General features: G+C 45.1%; 2 protein-coding genes across 5 annotated transcripts in view; one reads left to right on the top strand and one right to left on the bottom strand.

The window, feature by feature from the left end:
- USP35 (ubiquitin specific peptidase 35) overlaps positions 1–2189 on the bottom strand; it is a 67477-nt gene extending 65288 nt beyond the window's left edge. For both annotated transcript variants that reach the window (XM_048840531.2, XM_075126278.1), the window contains exon 1: positions 2027–2189. The gene's annotated coding sequence lies outside the window, so the exon portion shown is untranslated. The remainder of the gene's footprint in view (positions 1–2026) is intronic.
- Positions 2190–2287: 98 nt separating this feature from the next.
- KCTD21 (potassium channel tetramerization domain containing 21) lies at positions 2288–21076 on the top strand. 3 transcript variants are annotated; one of them, XM_048840763.2, is made up of 2 exons: positions 2288–2435; positions 16932–21076. In XM_048840763.2, exon 2 carries the CDS (start codon positions 16962–16964, stop codon positions 17742–17744), a length of 783 nt encoding a protein of 260 aa, XP_048696720.1. In that variant the 5' UTR covers positions 2288–2435; positions 16932–16961; the 3' UTR covers positions 17745–21076. The 3 variants fall into 3 exon arrangements, with proteins under 3 accessions (XP_048696720.1, XP_048696711.1, XP_074982374.1); XM_048840754.2 differs by having other exon boundaries at positions 2309–2676; XM_075126273.1 differs by lacking the exon at positions 2288–2435 and adding an exon at positions 15388–15474.
- Positions 21077–22633: the final 1557 nt, after the last annotated feature.

The following is a 22633-nucleotide window of genomic DNA, read 5'->3' as shown; positions in this document are numbered from 1 at the left end:
TTATGTGTTTTACTGCCCTCTGCTGCATTATATGAGAATGGCTCTTGTGCAGCATAAGCCCTATACTGCAAAGAGCTGGTGGAGATTTTCTTTTAGCGACAGGGGTATGCAGCTTTAGGAGCAGGAGCCTCTGAGTGCCATGAAGTTCCAAAAATGCCAGGGGCAGCAGCACAGTAGCCATTGTAAAGGCCCTGGTGGTCAGAGATTTGTTACATCATTATTATCATCCATGCTGACTTTCAACATTTTGCAGGACCTCACTCTACATTAGGCCCACTAATGTTTTAGCTAACCTGTCCTCACATCTCTGCAGTGATGGTGCCATGAATCCTTGATACTGTGACTCACCTGGAGTCTAGCCCATTGCTTTACAGTTCTTGATGTTATGAACTTTGTTCTAACATCTAGCTGAAACTTTTTCTTTCATCCACATGGGTGTGATAACACTAAATAAAGCGCAGATCCACCAGCATTTCATCCTCTCGCTCCCTGGATATGTCCTCTCAGTTTAACCCCCGCATAATACATAATATTCTGCATTTACACACCTTTTCATAAAGGACCATTACAAATGTTGATGGAGTTAGTTTCCCAAAACCCCTATGAGAGATTATTATCCCATTTTACAGATAGGAAAACTAAAGCACAAAAGTGACTTGCCCAAGGTCTCAGAGAAAATCAGTGGCTGAGTAGAGAATATAGAACAGAACGTGCTCTAACCACTCGACTATGCTTTCCTGGCATAGTCTCTCTTTCTCACATCACCCAGATAGGCTAATTTTCCTTTGATTCCCAAGTCATAATTTGCCTCCCATCCAAGCAAAACAGTGGCACCAATCAAACTGCTCTGATTGGCTGCCGTGCCCAGGACCCCTTTGTGTCACTGGATGCTGCCTTACTGTGCCCTGACCTTCACACTGACATGCCCTCTGTTACTGTCCTTGGAGAATATAAATAATTCCCCTTTGTCATGCTTGTCGTTTCTTTAAGGTATTTATAGACCAAACATCTCTCCTTTCCTTTAAAATCTCTGTCTTCCTTTATCTGTATAAAACTCTAAGATGTAGGTGCCTCCAATGTTTTGGCTGAGAGGAGGAGACACACCTGTAAACTGTGCATTTATAACAATGACTTACGTCATTCATTTTAGACCCAGATTCACCTCCATCCTACACAAACCCTGGAGTTCTCTCTCACAATAGAAGTCAGATGTGCACATGGAGACCATAGCCAACTTTATAAAGACTACAGAAAAGATCTATATCATGTTCCCCCTATGACAAAACATAAAATAACAGATTAATATTTGATACATCCCTTTAGCTTCAGCCCTGGCAAAGTGGTAGATCTGATGGTCTATTTGGCCTTTTCTATCTCTCACAAAAAGAAAAGGAGTACTTGTGGCACCTTAGAGACTAACCAATTTATTTGAGCATAAGCTTTCGTGAGCTACAGCTCACTTCATCTCTCCCAAAGGACTCTACAAAGGCTCCAGATGTTTACATACAAACCATCGTACATCCCTAAATTCATAAAGCATTTTGAGATCCTTCATAAACTGGCAAACAAATTACTTGCCAACGCCTGCTTTTATTTCTCCACCAAAACTCCTATCAAAGTCAAGGAGAGTTCAGCCTGAGTATAGATTGGATCTGGACCAATAATGCTGTTGTTACAGAGCTCATTAGGGGGTACTTGTCACATACTGTATTAGAGAGTCCAGTGTCACGCCACAGAATGGGACTATCACCCATCTCCCTCTCTCCCCACAATCCCCTTTCGCTCAAAGGATGCAAGACAACCTCTTCCGCCCCCCAAGCTTTGTCCTGATGAAAACCTTTGCCCAAGTTAGCCACCCACTTCAAGCTGGCTGCTGCCTTGCCTACTGTCAGTGCCATGCGAGGCGATCATTAGAAAACACACACGCGCGCGCGCTCGCCCACCCTTCCAACGCCACAGTCGAAATATTTCTCAGCATCCTTATTACCCCACCCTCCGCAGCCCTGCCTGCCGTGCAAATAAATACCTTGCTGCACCGCAAACGATCCGCAAAGAAGGGGAGGCGGCGGCGGCTGCAGCAGAAGCAGAGTCCACAGCGCCAGGGCTGCTGCAGCAACCAGCCCTTACCCCACGCGCAGCCTCTGGCGCTGCTGCTGGAGCGGCTCAGAGGCAATAATAACAGCCTGCGTCTCCTTTAACACCAGCTGGCGAGTTGCCGGCTCTGCCCCGGGGCCTGCTGGGAGTTGTAGTTCCCCGCTCCAGTGGCCTGGCTGGAGACCTGGCATCCTGAGAACTACAAGTCCCAGGGAGGGCTGCGGGGCCTCCAGATCCTGCCTGCCAGCCGTTCTCCCTCTGCCGTGCCGACCCTCGCTGGGCTCGTCCCGCTTCCCCCAGCCCGCGCCGGGGACAGGGGCCCGCGGAGCGCGGGGGCCAAGGTGGGTGCCGCAGTCCCGCCGCGGGCTGGGGGGTCCCCGAGGAGCGGGATGCTTGCGGGGCTGGTGAGTCCCGGGGCCCCCTCCCGGCCCTGGGCTCTGCCCCCGCGGGGACTGACTGACTGGGGGCTCGAGGTCCCAGGCTGGTGCTGTGCGTTGTTGGGGACGGCGGCGCCCCGCAGCCCTGGACTCGCCCTTGGGATCGCCACAGCCCCGTGCCAGCCTGCGCTCCCCCCGCCCCCAGGTGAGTGTCCTCACCCCGCTCTCGCAGAAGGGGAAACTGAGGTGCGGAGCGGTGGAGCGACTCGCCCAGGGCCAGTGGCAGAGCGGGGAGTCGAGCCCGACTCCCAGCCCCTTCTGCAAACAAGCAGACAGCATTGCTGCTGGGTAATAGTAGCAGTTTGTAACGTGGGAAGGAAGCCTTAAGGCACTAGGGACCCCCTAATTCCCTAATAACGCTAGTGCTTTGGGGTCCTTATACACATCTCCCTTCTCAGTGACTGACTACCCAGTGTGGACTGAAATGATGATTGGGGTTCGTTAGCAGCAGCTGCCTCCATATACCAAGCTATGGACTATGATTCTCCACCCACACCAGTTTTACCCCAGTGTAACACCATTTGAATTACTCTTGATTTACACCAGTCTGTGAGGAGACTCACACCTTGGTTAGTCTCTAAGGTGCCACAAGTACTCCTTTTCTTTATACAGGGCTCAGTTTGCTTTGCTTAGTACTGGACTGTGCCCACCTTTGGTGGTTAATAACATATAGGTACAGGCAGAGAGATGTTGTCCATGTATAGAACCAAGTGCACTTTTTGTTGGTAAGGTTTAGTTTCTGATGACAACTGGCAGGTTAGTTTTGTTTTTTGTTTGGTCATCAGTTAACACAAAACTGCATCTCTCTCTCTAACTGCATTCATTGTGTCAGTGATAATCTTATCTATGATGGCAGGGCTGCCTCTGGAAATGATTGGGGTAGGAAGGAACTAAGTAACCACTCAATTAGTAGGTGTACAAACTTAATATGTCTACCTACACTCAATTGTCTACCCAGCAATTCAGCACAGGAGATAATATAGTATCCCATTGTAGCTACCCGGAGGATTTTAGATGGGTGGAATGCAGTTCCCTATGGGAAATTTGGCCAGGACTTTGAAGAGCATGTGAAATGCTTTATTAAGAGTATGCTTAAGTTGATTTGGGGGGGGTGTTGCTTTATTAAGAGTATGCTTTTGATTTGGGGGGGGTGTTCTTGAATATATCGAAGGTTCAGTTTGGCAGTTGGCTGCTTCCTCCCTAAATATGTGACTTTACAAACCAAATGGAATGGTCCCCTGAGCCCATTTCTGAGGGGTGGGTCACATCAGAGCTGTGAGTTACAACTCGGCTTTTGCCCTGATCCTCGGATCACTTTGCAATTGGTTCTTTTCTCTCTCCTCCATGATCTCTTCTCCCTGCCCTCCTCCCAACACCCTCAGCAATTCCTGAGCTTCATTTCTTTCTCCTCTTCTCCCCCATACACTGATTATTTCACTCCTCTGCCTCAATTTGACCCATTATTTTATCTCTGTCCTCTTCCCCCCCCCTCACCCCCAGTGGGCTCCAACCCTGTCTTCCTCTCCTTTGTCCCCCACCCAGGGCAACCCTCTGCTTGGTTTCAGTATCCTCAACCTTTATCCCTTTACCTTTAGCTCTACCTCTAAGCAACAAGTGCCAGCACTGTGGCGAGAACCAAGCGCTGCTTCTGACCGCTTATGGTGCTTTAAAGCAGTTTTCTATGCACTTCTTTGGCACTTGATAATGCTGAGCCACTCCTCAGTGTTAAATTGATGAGGGATTGAGGAATGGTGCAAAGCTGACTGCTAAAGGCAAGGAAGTTGGGGAATGTGATGAAATGAACATTCGTGTTTATGTTGCTTGTGTGTCTGTTTTGCAGAGAAATTTCTCCATGTCTACTTGGGGAAAGGGCTTTCCAAGATGAGGCCCTGATAATACCCACCATATTTTCCTCTAAGCTCTCCAGTCTCTTAGACCAGTGATCTCAACCTTTTCCAAATCGTGACGCTATGTAACAACAAAATAGAATGTGAGGACATCCCTTTCGTCTGGCCATAAAGAAAGGGAGGATGGTCATGACCAGCCCTGGACCTGCTGGGATCTTCTGATCTCCTCTTCCCCTCCCCCAGTCAGGATCCCATGTGCGAGGCTAGGCCATTTCACCCAGATACAGAGTGAGCAAGGAAAGAGGTGAAGGCCCTGAATTAGTGACTGCCTTGAAAATTCCTCTTGCACAAAATCAGACCTCTAGCAAAGACAGGGCACATGCAGGTTTAGCGAAGCAGTTAACTACTGGGGCCCTCTGTCTTTCAAGATAGATAGCTCTTGGTGGAAATAGTGCTCGTATTGTCCTCCATCACTGGTGTGGGTGAGCATGAGTCTTCCACAATGAGCTCAATCAAACTAAGCCCACGCAAATATATAGGGGAAAGCCTTCACTTCAGGACTTGAGGCAGATATGAGTGAATGGCCAACTATAGTTGCCTGCCATCCCCATTAAGCTATTCTCTGCAGATGCTGTTTTAAATCCTTGCTTAAAACCTACCTCTGCTGTGATACCTACAGATCACTGCCAGCTGGCATTGGTTAGGTAAGTGGTGAGCTGACACTTCTATTCTTCAGCTAAACTCTGCTCATTTGGGTACTTCTCCCACTCCTACCTTGTTGGTCTGTCTTGTCTACCTGTCACACCCTGCCTCGCACCTAAACTGTAAGTCTTTAGGGACTGGGATTGTCTTTTGTGGTGTTTGTCTGATGCGCGCCTAGCGCAATGGGGCCCTGATCCTTCACTGGGGATTCTAGGCATTGCTAATAATAATACTGTTTTGAATGGAGATGGGAAACAAAGCACATAGATGGACACAGTCATGGTGAGTGCTCAACAGCAGAGAGCATGAATGACAGGTTAGACTGAGCAACCAGATCTAGATTTCAAAGCAGGGCGCTGTTGATCATAGTATCTAGGTATTTTGTAAGTATGGGAATTTTTACCTGAACTTGAAATAGGGTATTGCATGGTCTCAGTTCTGATGCACAGTTTTAGAGCTCTGTTGGCAAGTGACATTTTTAATTAATGAATGCTAAAGCAACAAAATAAAGCATATAAGACCAAGTGAGAGCAATGCATTCTAAACATGAGAAACGTTGGCACACAGCCCAAAACAGAACAAGCATAATGCCTCTAATTATTGCCTTTGAACAATCGCAACAGCCCTAATATTTCATTTTAATGTACTCTAGTATGAGAATGAGACCAGAGCCTAATAATTGGAACAACCATGTTTTCTTGTAAAACCACCACATTTAAAGTCTTAGCTGCCCATGAACAGATGGTCAGAATTTTTTCCACAGCTACCTATTAGATGGAGCCAATCCATTCCTTGCTACTGCAGAATTATTCCCTGTAATACATTTCTTCGCTTTTCTTCTTTAAAATGACCCAGGAGATTGGGATTCCACCTCTTGAGCATTATTCCAAAGGCTAATAGATCTTAGTCCGGATGTTTGTCCTGATACTTAGCATAAATGTTCCATTTCTTACTTTCATTTTATAACCGCTAGTTATATACTCCATTGTACCACCCTAAATAATTCATTTCCCTTGCTGGTGTATATATTGCAGACTGTCTGGTACCCTGAGATTTCTCTTAAACTACCCATATTTAGCTCTCTTAACTTTTCATTATCATCCAATGCCACCAGTTCACAGATGCCTGTTACTTTACTGTTCTGAATTTCTTCCAGTTGTGTTAAACTCCTCCTGGTGAGAAGACGCCCACAGCCTGTTACTTCTCTGTTCTATGAGACAATGCCTCTGCAGCCCAAAATGCTAGTGGTCTTTTTTCCCTCTGCCATAACACATTGAAGATTCATGTCTAATGTTATCACCCCCTTTGTCTCTCTTAGCATGACTGCTTTTCATGGGTCTCTCTCCCAGTGATCACTCATATTTGTTCTCAGAGGTACTGATTTGCATTTTTTTCCAGACTGAAACCTCACTTTGATACTTTCTAATCTGTTTGGTTGCCTCTGTCTCTCCTCACTGGTATTTGCAATTCCTCCCTATCTGGTATCATGCAGATTTCATTAACGTTCTTTCTCCATAGCATCAGTGAAGATGTTCAACAGGACCAGACTTGTATCTTGTGGTATCTGACTAGGCACCTTCTCTGACTTGATAACATGCTGTTTTACTATTGTCCTTTGCTGGTCCCTTACCTAGTTTTAAGCCATATCACTGTGTTCTACCAAAGCTAATTTGAATGAATTTTGAGTAAGATTTTGTGGTCCACTGACACTGTATAAAATGCTTTACCAGAATCCAATGAGATTGCATGTGCCACTTTCCCTTTCTGCATTAAGGTGCAATCTGACCCATGTAAGAAGGCCCTTGTGCTAATGAGGTGTCCTACTGAATTCAGTGAGACTCTGGCTGCATTGATCAGATTGCTTTTCTTGCTAGAATTAAGCTCCAATAATGCAGTCAGATTCGTCTGGCAGTATGTACTTTTTGTAAGCCCATCCTACATGCAATTGCTTTAAACCATTTTGATTTGCTGTCTGCTAGTATCTAGGGGGTTGAACACAGTGTAATATGGCGGCCATCCCATCTGTGCATTTCCACACTGGGGCTGGCAACAGCGGAGTAAAACTGATGCAAGACTAGGCATTTTCACTCTGTTGCTCCTGCTAGATAGTGTAGTACAAGAGCAGTGGGGTGATCCACCCACAGAGCAATCTGAGTTACGCAGTTGGGAGAGAAGAGATGAGCTAATGTGCATCTTCCACTGGCTCAGCACCCTGCTGTTTCCCAAGCAGTAGAATGATATTCATCAGTGTCGCATGAGTTTCACTCTGCTCCTGTTAGTGATGATGTGATCCAAGAGTAGAGAGGGGAAGTGGGATACAGGGAAGGGGTGGAGATGGGAGCACACAAAGATATGGGGAGCAAAAAGACAGAAGGGTAAGCAGTGAGGATCAAGGATAGAAGATAGCTGGCATGGGATGTGAGACTTGTACAGAGTGGGGCTGGCCTGGTGGTCTATGACAGCACTTCATATTCAAGACCAAGCTTGCTCCCTGTCCCAGTAAGGACTGTGACCACTGCAAGGGCTGGGGAGAGGAAGAGATGGGCCTTTTTGCAGCTACCTCAGGCCAACTGCAGGAGCAGCAGAGGGAGCTCCACTATCCATGACAAGCCCACCTTGACCGAAGGGAGGGTCACATGACCTTTGGAAGAGGGAAAAGAGATGGGATGGGGCGGAGGAAGGGAGGAAAGGACAACTGACAGAAATAAAAAGGATATTTTTGGGGAGGAGTGGAAAAAAAAACACACACAAGGAATGGGAAGAAACTCCAACACAGAAAACACTGAGAAAAATAATGAAACAGCTTACTTTTAGGGGAAAGATGGGATCAAGGAGTCTGTCCCCCTGCAAGTACAGGACTTAGGCCTTTGATGGAGAATGTATTGGGTATTAAACTGATACTGAACTGATTATAGTCAAAGGAATCTGGGAAATAAACTCTTTCCTCTGCAACATTTGTAAACACAATTGCCAAGTCAAAAGCAGTAGGACTAGAAGAAAACTCCATGATATCAAAACAGAGACATTCAGGCCATTTTCTATCTAATAAGCTTTTCCCACAAACAGATTTTGACTTTGATTTGTTTTTGCTAAAGGAGGTCAATGTTCTGAAGAGTGCTCATAAAAACCCATGAAAGATGCCATTTCAAAACTCATCAGAGCTAGCAGAACTGGAGTGAGCTTCTATGGTTTTTTTGTATTAGCAGATCATGCATACCATATGTCCTGGCTCTGTTCAGCAAAGGGGCTGCAGTTCGGTATTACAGCCTACAATGGGCACTACAGATCCAGTGCATGTCTCAGTCATTCTGTTCCAAGAGACAAGCTGTCTAGTGACTTGAGCACAGGACTAGGAGTTGGGATAGAGAGATTTCTGCTATGAAATGCTGCATGCCCAAGGTCACACAACTTAAACTTTCTCTGACTCACTGTCCAAATAGCAAGTCTGAAAAATCAGGACACTTTTTTAGGGGGAGGGAGGGAGTGGAGAAGAGATGTAGTGGCATATATAAGACAAAGCCCCTAACAGCAGGACATCTGGTCACCAAAGTGAAGATAATGCTATTTACTTGCCTCCCTGAGGGTAGTTACTGATTGTACTGTGAAGTGCTTTGAGATCCTTGAATGGCAGGGGCCTATAGAAGGGCTAAATATACTGAAGTGAGATTCTGTACTGGTGTAACCCACTGTTCAGTGTGTGTTACATGTCCCCACCCCACTCTTTTGGCCCCCATCCACAGAGGATAGTGAGTCTGTCACAGCCCCCAGCTACCAAGCCTGGCTCTTTAGCTCAAGCTATAGAGACTCATACTTTAAGTCTGGAGGTCTCAGGCTCCATCCCCAGCATGTCAGCCAAGACAGCTGTTCTCACATTGTGTGCTGCACCTGCTGAGGTACATAGAGAAGAGGAGACAAAGGTGCTTTAAGACACCTTTGCACCTTCCCAGTTCTGGGCTGGTGTGACCTAGGCAGCCTAGAGAGCTGCTCTAAATTTCAGCAGTCTTGCCTAGGTTAGCTGTGGCTACTCCATGGTCTCTGCTATGGAGATTCCCCTCTACTTGATACACCACATGTTCTTGGCCTTGTCCAGGACGGCCGAAAGCTGTTCTCTGTCATGCCTGTCCTGATGGAATGCTCCCCCACCTGGCTAAGGGGCCACAGCGGTGTATAGACAGTGGGGACAATCTCTCTCTACGTTTTTATCTAGAAATCTTGAGCCCCTTTCTCAATCCAGTTGGACAGGCAGGGAGTTCTTTATTAAGGTGACTTGTCCCACGGTAACCTGGGTTCCATATTTCATTGTCTGCAAAAATACATGACTGGACTGAATATTTTCTTTTGTCATTGCTAAAATTAATTGTTGCTGTTTCTAAGGGTTTGTCTACATTGAGAGTTAGTGTGTGGCAAGATGAGGTATAATTCTAAAGTGCACTAGCCTGCCATGCAATAATTGACTCTGTGTACTAAAAGTTTTGTAGTGTACTTTAATCTGCTGCTGTTTGAAACCACAGTAGATCAAAGCACAGTATGGAATTTTTAGTGTGTGTCACCAGGGTCCACGTGGACAGTGAGTGTGTGGCTGGTTATGACACTGTAGATTTACATACCAGCTTCCTGCACAATGTGGCCATATAGTCAAGCCCCAAGTTGTGATGTGGTAAGTCTCTGACTCGAAGAGAATCTAAGCAGCAAAGAGTCTGTGGCACTGTATAGACTAACAGACGTATTGGAGCATAAGCTTTCATGGATGAATACCCCCTTCGTTGCACGCATGTCACTTAGTTATCCTGGGTGCATCTGCTGAGAATTGCTGCTGATCCAAGACTGAGTGCCATCTGCCCACCTCACTTCCTTCATAAATGCTACTGAATGGCAGTTAAGTCCTGCATTAGAAGTACTATATAAGAGCTAGCTATTATTTATTATTACATTAGCTACATGCATGATCCTGATAGTACAGGATGGGGCCCACACATCATGCCCGGGTGAGGAATTCAGCAAAGCAGCAGGCTAGACTGCCAAGTCATCCATTTCATCTGCCTTTAGTTAATGTTTACAGGGAAAGTGAGGCAAGAGGCCCATTTTCATTCTCAGCCTAGGGTCAGATGTGTTCGTCAATAAGGTCAAGTCAGTGGTGTGTCCAGCAGCTAGCAACTAATTAAATGTCATTTGCACTGGGGTTTTTGGTTGTCCTGGGCTGCCAGATAATCAGATTTGTCTTGTTTGTACAGCATTGCAAAGATAGGAAGCTTTATAAATGAAATGAAAAGTGGAAACAAAAGCAGACATTGGGCCTATTGTATGCAAATTCAATTTTACAAGACAACTGGCTACAGAGTGCAAAAAAAAAAAATCTGAAAACTTAATCCGCTTTGGGGTTTTTAAAATATTTTCATGTCTTAGTCAATCCAGAAATCTTTTTTAAATGAATCCAGTGTGTGCAAAAATTAGAATACCCTGGGAGACCGACATGCTCTATTTGGGATATAGCTGTTCTTCACGTGGACTTGGAAGTAACTACCTTCAGGGATGAAAGAGCAGGTTAGTTTCCATTCAATCTTTGGCCCCTTCCATTCAGACTAACAAAAAAGGGGCCAGTTACGTTATGTCCATTGGAACTGGACTGAGAGACCCTCCCCAAACCTCATATTATATAGGGTACCAAACCGCCTTTGTGTCAGTATAAACATGGGTTGGATTTGAACCAGGACCTAGAGAGAAAAGGGTCTATATCCTATCGCTAATTATCTGAACCAGCCACCTTCACTTTATAATCCTTGGTTTCAGAGGAACAGCCGTGTTAGTCTGTATTCGCAAAAAGAAAAGGAGCACTTGTGGCACCTTAGAGACTAACCAATTTATTTGAGCATGAGCTTTCGTGAGCCACAGCTCACTTCATCAGATGTGTACCGTGGAAACTGCAGCAGACTTTATATACACACAGAGAATATGAAACAATACCTCCTCCCACCCCACTGTCCTGCTGGTAATAGCTTATCTAAAGTGATCAGCAGGTGGGCCATTTCCAGCACAAATCCAGGTTTTCTCACCCTCCACCCCCCCACACAAATTCACTCTCCTGCTGGTGCTAGCCCATCCAAAGTGACAACTCTTTACATAATCAAGTCGGGCTATTTCCTGCATAGATCCAGGTTTTCTCACTTCCCCCCCACCCCCAAACACACACAAACTCACTCTCCTGCTGGTAATAGCTCATCTAAACTGACCACTCTCCAAGTTTAAATCCAAGTTAAACCAGAATATCTGGGGGGGGGGGGGGGTAGGAAAAAACAAGAGGAAACAGGCTACCTTGCATAATGACTTAGCCACTCCCAGTCTCTATTTAAGCCTAAATTAATAGTATCCAATTTGCAAATGAATTCCAATTCAGCAGTTTCTCGCTGGAGTCTGGATTTGAAGTTTTTTTGTTTTAAGATAGCGACCTTCATGTCTGTGATTGCGTGACCAGAGAGATTGAAGTGTTCTCCGACTGGTTTATGAATGTTATAATTCTTGACATCTGATTTGTGTCCATTTATTCTTTTACGTAGAGACTGTCCAGTTTGACCAATGTACATGGCAGAGGGGCATTGCTGGCACATGATGGCATATATCACATTGGTGGATGTGCAGGTGAACGAGCCTCTGATAGTGTGGCTGATGTTATTAGGCCCTGTGATGGTGTCCCCTGAATAGATATGTGGGCACAATTGGCAACGGGCTTTGTTGCAAGGATAAGTTCCTGGGTTAGTGGTTCTGTTGTGTGGTATGTGGTTGTTGGTGAGTATTTGCTTCAGGTTGCGGGGCTGTCTGTAGGCAAGGACTGGCCTGTCTCCCAAGACTTGTGAGAGTGTTGGGTCATCCTTTAGGATAGGTTGTAGATCCTTAATAATGCGTTGGAGGGGTTTTAGTTGGGGGCTGAAGGTGACCGCTAGTGGCGTTCTGTTATTTTCTTTGTTAGGCCTGTCCTGTAGTAGGTAACTTCTGGGAACTCTTCTGGCTCTATCAATCTGTTTCTTTACTTCTGCAGGTGGGTATTGTAGTTGTAAGAAAGCTTGACAGAGATCTTGTAGGTGTTTGTCTCTGTCTGAGGGGTTGGAGCAAATGCGGTTGTATCGCAGAGCTTGGCTGTAGACGATGGATCGTGTGGTGTGGTCAGGGTGAAAGCTGGAGGCATCCAGGTAGGAATAGCGGTCAGTAGGTTTCCGGTATAGGGTGGTGTTTATGTGGCCATTGTTTATTAGCACTGTAGTGTCCAGGAAGTGGATCTCTTGTGTGGACTGGACCAGGCTGAGGTTGGTGGTGGGATGGAAATTGTTGAAATCATGGTGGAATTCCTCAAGGGCTTCTTTTCCATGGGTCCAGATGATGAAGATGTCATCAATATAGCGCAAGTAGAGTAGGGGCTTTAGGGGACGAGAGCTGAGGAAGCGTTGTTCTAAATCAGCCATAAAAATGTTGGCATACTGTGGGGCCATGCGGGTACCCATAGCAGTGCCGCTGATCTGAAGGTATACATTGTCCCCAAATGTGAAATAGTTATGGGTAAGGACAAAGTCACAAAGTTCAGCCACCAGGTTAGCCGTGACATTATCGGGGATAGTGTTCCTGACGGCCTGTAGTCCATCTTTGTGTGGAATGTTGGTGTAGAGGGCTTCTACATCCATAGTGGCCAGGATGGTGTTATCAGGAAGATCACCGATGGATTGAAGTTTCCTCAGGAAGTCAGTGGTGTCTCGAAGGTAGCTGGGAGTGCTGGTAGCGTAGGGCCTGAGGAGGGAGTCTACATAGCCAGACAATCCTGCTGTCAGGGTGCCAATGCCTGAGATGATGGGGCGCCCAGGATTTCCAGGTTTATGGATCTTGGGTAGTAGATAGAATATCCCAGGTCGGGGTTCCAGGGGTGTGTCTGTGCGGATTTGATCTTGTGCTTTTTCAGGAAGTTTCTTGAGCAAATGCTGTAGTTGCTTTTGGTAGCTCTCAGTGGGATCATAGGGTAATGGCTTGTAGAAACTCGTGTTGGAGAGCTGCCTAGCAGCCTCTTGTTCATATTCCGACCTATTCATGATGACAACAGCACCTCCTTTGTCAGCCTTTTTGATTATGATGTCAGAGTTGTTTCTGAGGCTGTGGATGGCATTGCATTCCGCATGGCTGAGGTTATGGGGCAAGTGATGCTGCTTTTCCACAATTTCAGCTCGTGCACGTCGGCGGAAGCACTCTATGTAGAAGTCCAGTCTGCTGTTTCGACCTTCAGGAGGAGTCCATCTAGAATCCCTCTTTCTGTAGTGTTGGCAGGGAGACCTCTGTGGATTAGTATGTTGTTCAGAGGTATTTTGGAAATATTCCTTGAGACGGAGACGTCGAAAATAGGATTCTAGGTCACCACAGAACTGTATCATGTTCGTGGGGGTGGAGGGGCAGAAGGAGAGGCCCCGAGATAGAACAGCTGCTTCTGCTGGGCTGAGAGTATAGTTGGATAGGTTAACAATATTGCTAGGTGGGGTGAGGGAACCATTGCTGTGGCCCCTTGTAGCATGTAGTAGTTTAGAAAGTTTAGTGTCCTTTTTCTTTTGTAGAGAAGCAAAGTGTGCATTGTAAATGGCTTTACAACAATAAGTTGTAAATGACAACTGATACTCTGGCTGTAAAAAATTGTTATGAATGAAATGTGACATTCCAGAGATCTGCCCAGGATGAACTTTTTTTTTTTAAAGTTTAATCAAAGAATAAAATCACCATATCCTACTATATGGAACACAGAGAACAAGCCCATTCCTTTGTGTTATTACCACATTTCTCACCCTCTTTGCTAGTCCTGACTAGTTGGAAAGTCAAGAATTATAACATTCATAAACCAGTCGGAGAACACTTCAATCTCTCTGGTCACGCAATCACAGACATGAAGGTCGCTATCTTAAAACAAAAAAACTTCAAATCCAGACTCCAGCGAGAAACTGCTGAATTGGAATTCATTTGCAAATTGGATACTATTAATTTAGGCTTAAATAGAGACTGGGAGTGGCTAAGTCATTATGCAAGGTAGCCTGTTTCCTCTTGTTTTTTCCTACCCCCCCCCCCCAGATATTCTGGTTTAACTTGGATTTAAACTTGGAGAGTGGTCAGTTTAGATGAGCTATTACCAGCAGGAGAGTGAGTTTGTGTGTGTTTGGGGGTGGGGGGGAAGTGAGGAAACCTGGATCTATGCAGGAAATAGCCCGACTTGATTATGTAAAGAGTTGTCACTTTGGATGGGCTAGCACCAGCAGGAGAGTGAATTTGTGTGGGGGGGTGGAGGGTGAGAAAACCCGGATTTGTGCTGGAAATGGCCCACCTGCTGATCACTTTAGATAAGCTATTACCAGCAGGACAGTGGGGTGGGAGGAGGTATTGTTTCATATTCTCTGTGTGTATATAAAGTCTGCTGCAGTTTCCACGGTACACATCTGATGAAGTGAGCTGTGGCTCACGAAAGCTCATGCTCAAATAAATTGGTTAGTCTCTAAGGTGCCACAAGTGCTCCTTTTCTTTTTATAATCCTTGACACTCAATGGTGCCAAAGTGAAGATTGTCCCACAAACTAAGTGAAAACATCACACTTTTCTCTTTCCAACTAGTCAGGACTAGCAAAGAGGGTGAGAAATGTGGTAATAACACAAAGGAATGGGCTTGTTCTCTGTGTTCCATATAGTAGGATATGGTGATTTTATTCTTTGATTAAACTTTAAAAAAAAAAAAAGTTCATCCTGGGCAGATCTCTGGAATGTCACATTTCATTCATAACAATTTTTTACAGCCAGAGTATCAGTTCTTGGGAAAACTCATAGCTGTCAATTGAACTGCAGAGCCAGGGCAGGCCACCCCCTCATATAATTTTGACTCATCTCCTTGCTCTACATAAGCAGAAAGCTGTAGATAGAATTCTTCATGAGCAGTGGAATATGCTGACACTTCAGTGGAGAGCAGGGTTTAAGGTTGGGGAAAAAATAGTTTTATCCTAGGAACTAATTTTTTTTTCACGAAACATTCCATTGTAGCTAATAATGGGAATGTGCCACAGGCACTGTGGGGTTTGTAGTGAACTGTGTCTGTCTATATGCCGGAGTTCTTGCCCAACTTTATTAAATACGTGTGGGGCTGGTACTAAAGCTCAAGGTCTTCATCACGAGCTATACACAGGCATCTAACCAGTGATCTTATACGCAAAGAGCTCCGCAGGCTCAGAGAGCTGCTATGTGCTCAAGCAGATCTGATTCCTTCCACCCATTAATGGGTTAATGTACATCACGGGTTAATGGAATGTCAGGTATGAGGAGGAAGGCTATACTTGTGGTTTAGACAAAAGGCTGGGAATTGGATCTGGGCTTTTGCAATGGCTTCCTCTGTGACCTTCGGTAAGTTGCTTAGATCAAAATGTAAGTGTCCATTAATGAGGGGTGTCTCCCTTCTTGGGTGCTCAGCTTCAGATCCCTAACACCTTATCTTAATCAGAGGTGCTGAATGCCGGCTGCCCCTGTTGAAGTAATGCGTGCACAGTGGCTCTCCAAAACCAGGCTAAGTCTTGAGTTGAGTGCACACACATTTTAAAATCGAGGCTTTAGTTGCTCTGTGCCTCAGTTTCCTCCTCTGTAAAATGGAGATCACAATCACCTGTCTCACAAGGGTATTGTGAACCTTAACTTACAAATGTCTGCAGGTGCTTGGAGATCCTTGGAGGAAAGGAGAGAGGAGCACAGTTACTGTCTTTGGTATTAGCCAGTGGAGAATTGAGTTTACAGTGTAAGATCATGTTGTCGCTATGTGTATTAATATGACTACAGAGCCAATAATGGTGGCACAGTATCTCTCATTATTCCATATTTAATTACTGAAATGCCTCCACTCAGAGTGTATTCTACAGGGAGCAATGTGGCAGCTGTCTATGGAATGAACATACGTATTGCAGCATGAGCTTGTAGAAGACAGTTACCTGTATCTCTGGATGGGAGGGGGAGCCATTGATTAGACTGGACTGGGAACCCCCAGCTAGAAGGAACATGAAGCTGAGGAAAGGAAACACTAGATTGAGCACCAGATCCTCAGCTGCTGAAAATCCTCATTGACTGCGGTGGTACTACGCTGGGTTAAATTAGTTGGAGACATGGTCCGGAATGTTTCTGAACGATGAAACCTCTTAGACTGGGATTGTAATGAACCTTGAAGAACTGGAGAGCAACTTAATTATTGCATGGAGCCATATGTGTTTGGCAGCACAACATCCTGACTGTGCATTGCGACGTTTGTGTGATTAGGACTTGTCACCGTCGCACACTTGTGTAACATGGTGAAGACAACACAAAGCAGTGTTGTGATGTTCTGCTATGGTAACTTCTGTGGTTCTGGTAACACCCTTGCGCTCTAAATGGAGCACGTGCAGGGAACACCAAAGATATGCAAGTTTCCTGATCTCTTATTTCTTATGCACCCCAAACTTCTGTGTGGCTCAGTGGAAGTTTTGGGTGCATGAGGGATATGGGATTGGGTGGACCCAGGATGAAAACCTGGCCCTACTGAAGTCAGTGGGGCCAGGATTTTACCCTCATTTTGGATGGGAAGTGATGGAAGTACCTCACTTAAGACCATTATTAAAATGAACTGGACAAAGCCGTTGTGAATATCTGTTGGGAGCCAGAACAAAATTGTCTTTCTCTCCCATATGTCCAAGATGACCTCTAAAACTTTACCCATCTCTAGCTTCTGTGGTTTTCATAATGATATAGACATAGAAATAGATGTATATCCTTGTAAATCAAGGATATTCCCCAAAGTGGCTGTTCTGAACCCCTAAACATGTCTTGTTTTTCCCCCCCAGTATTATTCCCAGCATCGTGACTTTTTCATCATGTCAGAACCTATAACTCTCAATGTTGGAGGAAAACTGTACACCACTTCCCTGTCTACCCTGACTAGTTTTCCAGACTCCATGCTGGGTGCCATGTTCAGTGGAAAGATGCCAACCAAGAGGGATAGCCAAGGCAACTGCTTCATTGACAGAGATGGCAAAGTGTTCCGCTACATCCTGAACTTCTTGAGAACTTCCCACCTGGACCTCCCTGAAGACTTCCAGGAAATGGGCTTGCTACGACGGGAGGCAGATTTTTATCAGGTCCAGCCACTAATTGAAGCGTTGCAAGAGAAGGAGGTGGAGCTCTCCAAAGCTGAGAAGAACGCCATGCTCAACATCACCTTGGATCAGAGGACACAGACAGTTCATTTCACTGTTCGGGAAGCGCCCCAGATCTACAGCCTGTCTTCCTCCAACATGGAAGTATTTAGCGCCCACATATTCAGCACGTCATCTCTGTTCTTGAAGCTGCTGGGTTCCAGACTTTACTATTGCTTCAATGGCAACCTGTCTTCAATATCCAGCTACCTGCAGGACCCCAATCACTTGACCTTGGATTGGGTCGCGACTGTGGAAGGCCTGCCAGAAGAGGAGTACACTAGACAGAACTTAAAGAGACTTTGGGTGGTACCAGCTAATAAGCAAATTAATAGCTTCCAGGTATTTGTAGAAGAGGTGCTAAAAATAGCCATGAGTGATGGATTTTGTGTGGATTCCTCCCACCCGCATGCCTCTGATTTCATGAATAATAAGATTATTCGACTAATTCGGTACAAGTAGAAATAGCCTGTTATTATGATATCAGGATAGACGTAACCAAACACAGTGTTTCATTTTAAGACCCGCTTCAAGACACTGTAACAAACAGCCTAATATAAAATCATGTGATAATGTGTACTAAGACTCACTAACTGTGAGCTGATTTTCCTATACTGAATTTACCAGTGACCTTTCAGAATATGTCTATAGTCTAGATGGATGGAATGCTGTCTATTGGCTTGAGCAGGGTCTAGGAATTAAGGAGTCCTGGGTTCCATTTCTGCCTCCGCCACTGACTCGCTGTGTGATTGTGGGCAGGTCGCTAACTTCTCTCTGACTCCATTTTCCCACTGGAAAACAGGGATAATAATACTTAACCTACTTCAAAAGAATTCCGTGAGGCTTAACTAATGAGGTTTACAGATCGCCTTGAGATTATCCAGTGCACTGTTATAGAGCTGCAGAGTTGTAGTAAGTGCAGTGGATTTGATTCTCCACCATGTTGCACATTGTGTAGCCAATTATACCTGGCCAGAGTGGATGTAGAATGCTACCAGGTCAGCAGGATAGAGGTTTCACACACATTTTACACAGGTATAAATGACCATGAAAGGAAGCGGAGAATCTGGCTTAGAGTGTTTAAACTGAAGTCTTCTTTTCCCTGTAATGAAGCCTCAGTCCTATTCTTCTGTTGGAGTAGCCATGTTTCCACGGGGCAATTTGTATCACAAATGACAAAGGATGCCATGGCAAACAGAATAATGCTGTATACGTGGGTTTTGTTTAAACATGCTGTGGATACACTTAAACCCTTACCAATTATGCTCTAATGCATTAAAGATAACTAGATTTGGTCTTTCTCATAATGGTATGTGTGTCCGGAGGATACTGTTGAAAACATTTTTTGTTCTGGAGACAATTAAGAGGATAGAGAGTGTCAGCCCCAAATGTCTTCTAAATAGTTTGAACCACATCTACCCATACCCCACAGCTTCTCTTTGGGCACATGCTCCCCAGGGGAGATGGGTAATGAAGCATTAAGGGCTGAACGAAACATAGTTTGCCTTTTGGAATATAAATCATCCCTTCTATAAGATTATGCATGATGTTTTCTAATTACTTTTCTTCAATAAAGACCAGGGGCCTGATTCTCCTTTGCTTTGCACCTTGTGGATGAGAGGAAAGCAGTGGACGTCTTGTTCCTTGACTTTAGCAGTTTTTGACACGGTCTCCCACAGTATTCTTGCCAGTAAGTTAAAGAAGTATGGGCTGGATGAATGGACTATAATGTGGATAGAAAGTTGGCTAGATTGTCGGGCTCAATAGGTAGTGATCAATGGCTCCATGTCTAGTTGGCAGCCGGTATCAAGTGGAGGGCCCCAAGGGTCGGTCCTCGGGCCGGTTTTGTTCAATATCTTCATAAATGATCTGGAGGGTGGTGTGGATTGCACCCTCAGCAAGTTTGCAGATGACACTAAACTGGGAGGAGAGGTAGATACGCTGGAGGGTAGGGATAGGATACAGAGGGACCTAGACAAAATAGAAGACTGGGCCAAAAGAAATCTGTTGAGGTTCAACAAGGACAAGTGCAGAGTCCTGCACTTAGGACGGAAGAATCCCATGCACCGCTACAGACTAGGGACCGAATGGCTTGGCAGCAGTTCTGCAGAAAAGGACCTAGGGGTTACAGTGGACGAGAAGCTGGATATGAGTCAACAGTATGCCCTTGTTGCCAACAAAGCCAATGGCATTTTGGGCTGTATAAGTAGGGGCATTGCCAGCAGATTGAGGGACATGATCGTTCCCCTCTATTCGACATTGGTGAGGCCTCATCTGGAGTACTGTGTCCAGTTTTGGGCCCCACACTTCAAGAAGGATGTGGAAAAATTGGAAAACGTCCAGCGGAGGGCAACAAAAACGATTAGGGGACTGAAACACATGACTTATGAGGAGAGGCTGAGGGAACTGGGATTGTTTAGTCTGCGGAAGAGAAGAATGAGGGGGGATTTGATAGCTGCTTTCAACTACCTGAAAGGGGGTTCCAAAGAGGATGGATCTAGACTGTTCTCAGTGGTAGCAGATGACAGAACGAGGAGTAATGGTCTCAAGTTGCAGTGCGGGAGGTTTAGGTTGGATATTAGGAAAAACTTTTTCACTAGGAGGGTGGTGAAACACTGGAATGGGTTACTTAGGGAGGTGGTGGAATCTCCTTCCTTAGAAGTTTTTAAGGTCAGGCTTGACAAAGCCCTGGCTGGGATGATTTAGTTGGGGATTGGTCCTGCTTTGAGCAGGGGGTTGGACTAGATGACCTCCTGAGGTCCCGTCCAACCCTGATATTCTATGATTCTGTTTTCCTTGTTGGGCCTGTCTTATAGTAGGTGACTTCTGGGTACCCATCTCGCTCTGTCAGTCTGTTTCCTCACTTCCACAGGTGGGTATTGTAGTTTTAAGAATGCTTGATAAAGATCTTGTAGGTGTTTGTCTCTGTCTGACGGATTAGAGCAAAATCGGTTGTATCTTAGGGCTTGGCTGTAGACAATGTATCTTGTGATGTGTCCTGGATAGCAGCTGGAGGCATGTAGGTAAGTATAGCAGTCAGTAGGTTTCTGGTATAGGGTGGTGTTTATGTGACCATCACTTATTTGTACTGTAGTGTCCAGGAAGTGGATCTCTTGTGTGGACTGGTCCACCCTGATTGAATTGGCCCTGTCAGCACTGGTTCTCCACTTGTAAGGTAGCTCCCTTCTCTTCATGTGTCAGTATATTTACACCTGCATCCGTAATTTTTACTCCATGCATCTGAAGAAGTGGGATTTTTACCCACGAAAGCTTATGCCCAAATAAATCTGTTAGTCTTTAAGGTGCCACCGGACTCCCCATTGTTTTTTTGGATACAGATTAACACAGCTACCCCTCTGCTCCTTGGGAAGAACTCCCTGATGGCTCCTATCCTAGATAACATTAGGAGTGGAGTGGTGTGATATATCCATGGATTCTAAAGGAAGCTATGAGTCTAGGAATGGGCTGCTGGGCACCCTCTCCCCTATTTTCTTGCTTCTGGCTTTAGGATTTTCTAGTTGGCCAGAATTTGTCCCAGATTTGTTGAGAGCTATGCTTTTGACTTACTGCTTTCTGAAAAATATCATAATCTGTTTTATTTCCTCTAACTCTTACAGAGTTTATTGTGCATTTTAATTTTAAATTTGTTTCACTTTTTTCTGACTACAGCTATGTTCTGAATAATGTTACTAAAAGTGTATTTTAAAAATAAGTAAATAAAATGTAACAAGTGGTGCACCAAATTCAATGAGGGACATAAATTTGTTAGCAAATTAAAATGTAATGGTATTTTCTGAAGTTGTTGTTTTTTTCCCCCCTCTCTAGGACTTTACATAGTACATTATCATAATACTACCACCCAGGAATCACTAGTTCTGAGAGCTGCACTAGGAATTCTGCAATACCTACCCAGAAGGCAATGCAACCAAACTGGTTTAGCATAATCCTAGTGTGGACATGAAGCAGAAGCACAAGCCATTTTAAACCATAGGCTATAATCTACGCAAGTATGGATGCATTTGACCCTTTAAGGTTTGATCCATTATACTGTGAACAATTCTGTCCTCTAGCACTGATTCTTGCAAAGATACTGCAACACTGCTATTCAACCCATGGCTCTTCACAGTCTCTAAATTTGAACAACCACCTATATTATTTTGATGTAGCAGTTGCATTGAAGGAAAAGAAGTCAATTTAAATACTATTTATATGATTTGCACCCACTAGATGCTTTCTAAATGTGTAATAAAATGGTTCCCTGCTCCAGAGAGCTCACGAGATGACATGCAAGTGTCACCTTCACACAAACACACCCAGCCCTGTAACAGTTGGCAATTTCTTGTAGGCCTCCAAACCTATTAAAAACATCTCACAGCCACCTAGGGCTTTAGTTGTACCAATTAGTTGCAACTCCTGGGAATAAGTTCTTTAGCTCAGGTCCAACTGAACAGTTGTATTCCTTAGTGGTTTCTTTCTAACGATGACAGGAAGCTGTAAGCATTGCAGCTGCAGTGAGTTCACACGTAAATGGTTCTGGGCACATAGGATATTATCTGGGTGGGAAAAGGGCTGTTTTTTCCACCAGCTCGGGGGAAGGAGCATGCTGCTCTCCTGCCCAGTTCAGCTCATCATTATCCTCCAGAGCCTGTGCTGCTGCTGGGAAGGGCAATCACTGGAATTCTGGAGGCAGCTGCATATTAATCATTATTAATGCAGCCTTGCAAAATTGTTCTTAAAGTATACTGGCAGCAGGTAAAATATGATTGATTCTCTTCCTTTCCCAGGGGGAGTGATTATAATAGGGGAAGAGAAAACTAATTAGTTTTTAATCCAATAGACAAGTAGAATTTTGCAAAGGTGTAATAATTATTAGCACTTACAAGATGCCCTAATCACAGCAGGATGTGTTTATGGGTGTGGTTAGACTACATAGCTGCTGCCCCCCTCTAAGGGTTGCAGGCCTAATGTTTCATGGCTGAAATCCTTTCCTATCTCATCCTCATCTAAGTCAAGACAGTACTTGGGTGCAGTGATGAACTGCCAAAAGTTGAAGAACCAGTTCCTTCAGTCGCTCCCGGTCTTCGGCAGCACTTCGAGGGCAGGTCCTTCAGTCGCTCGGGGTCTTTGGCAGCACTGAATGACGTGCCGCGAAGACGCCGAGCAAGTGAGGGACCCGCCCCCGGAGTGCCGCCAGGTGAGTAAAAATTACAAAGGGATTCTCAGGGGAGCCTCCCCAGTCAACAGCTCAGATAGGACAGGCCCCCGGGGCCACCCAGTTCTAAACCGGCTTCAAATTTTAACAACTGGCTCCAGCTCACCATTCCTTGGGTGGGAGACCAGGTAAAATCCAC

This window comes from Caretta caretta, chromosome 1 (genome assembly GCF_965140235.1).
Source record: "Caretta caretta isolate rCarCar2 chromosome 1, rCarCar1.hap1, whole genome shotgun sequence".
NCBI classification, from domain to species: domain Eukaryota; kingdom Metazoa; phylum Chordata; order Testudines; family Cheloniidae; genus Caretta; species Caretta caretta.
The sequence above is the reverse complement of the archived record's forward strand: the minus strand, read 5'-3'. Positions and strand labels throughout refer to the sequence as shown.

Bases quoted from the DNA above. Each gene is read 5' to 3' on its own strand.
- KCTD21 (XM_048840763.2), top strand. From the start codon at position 16,962: ATGTCAGAACCTATAACTCTCAATGTTGGAGGAAAACTGTACACCACT.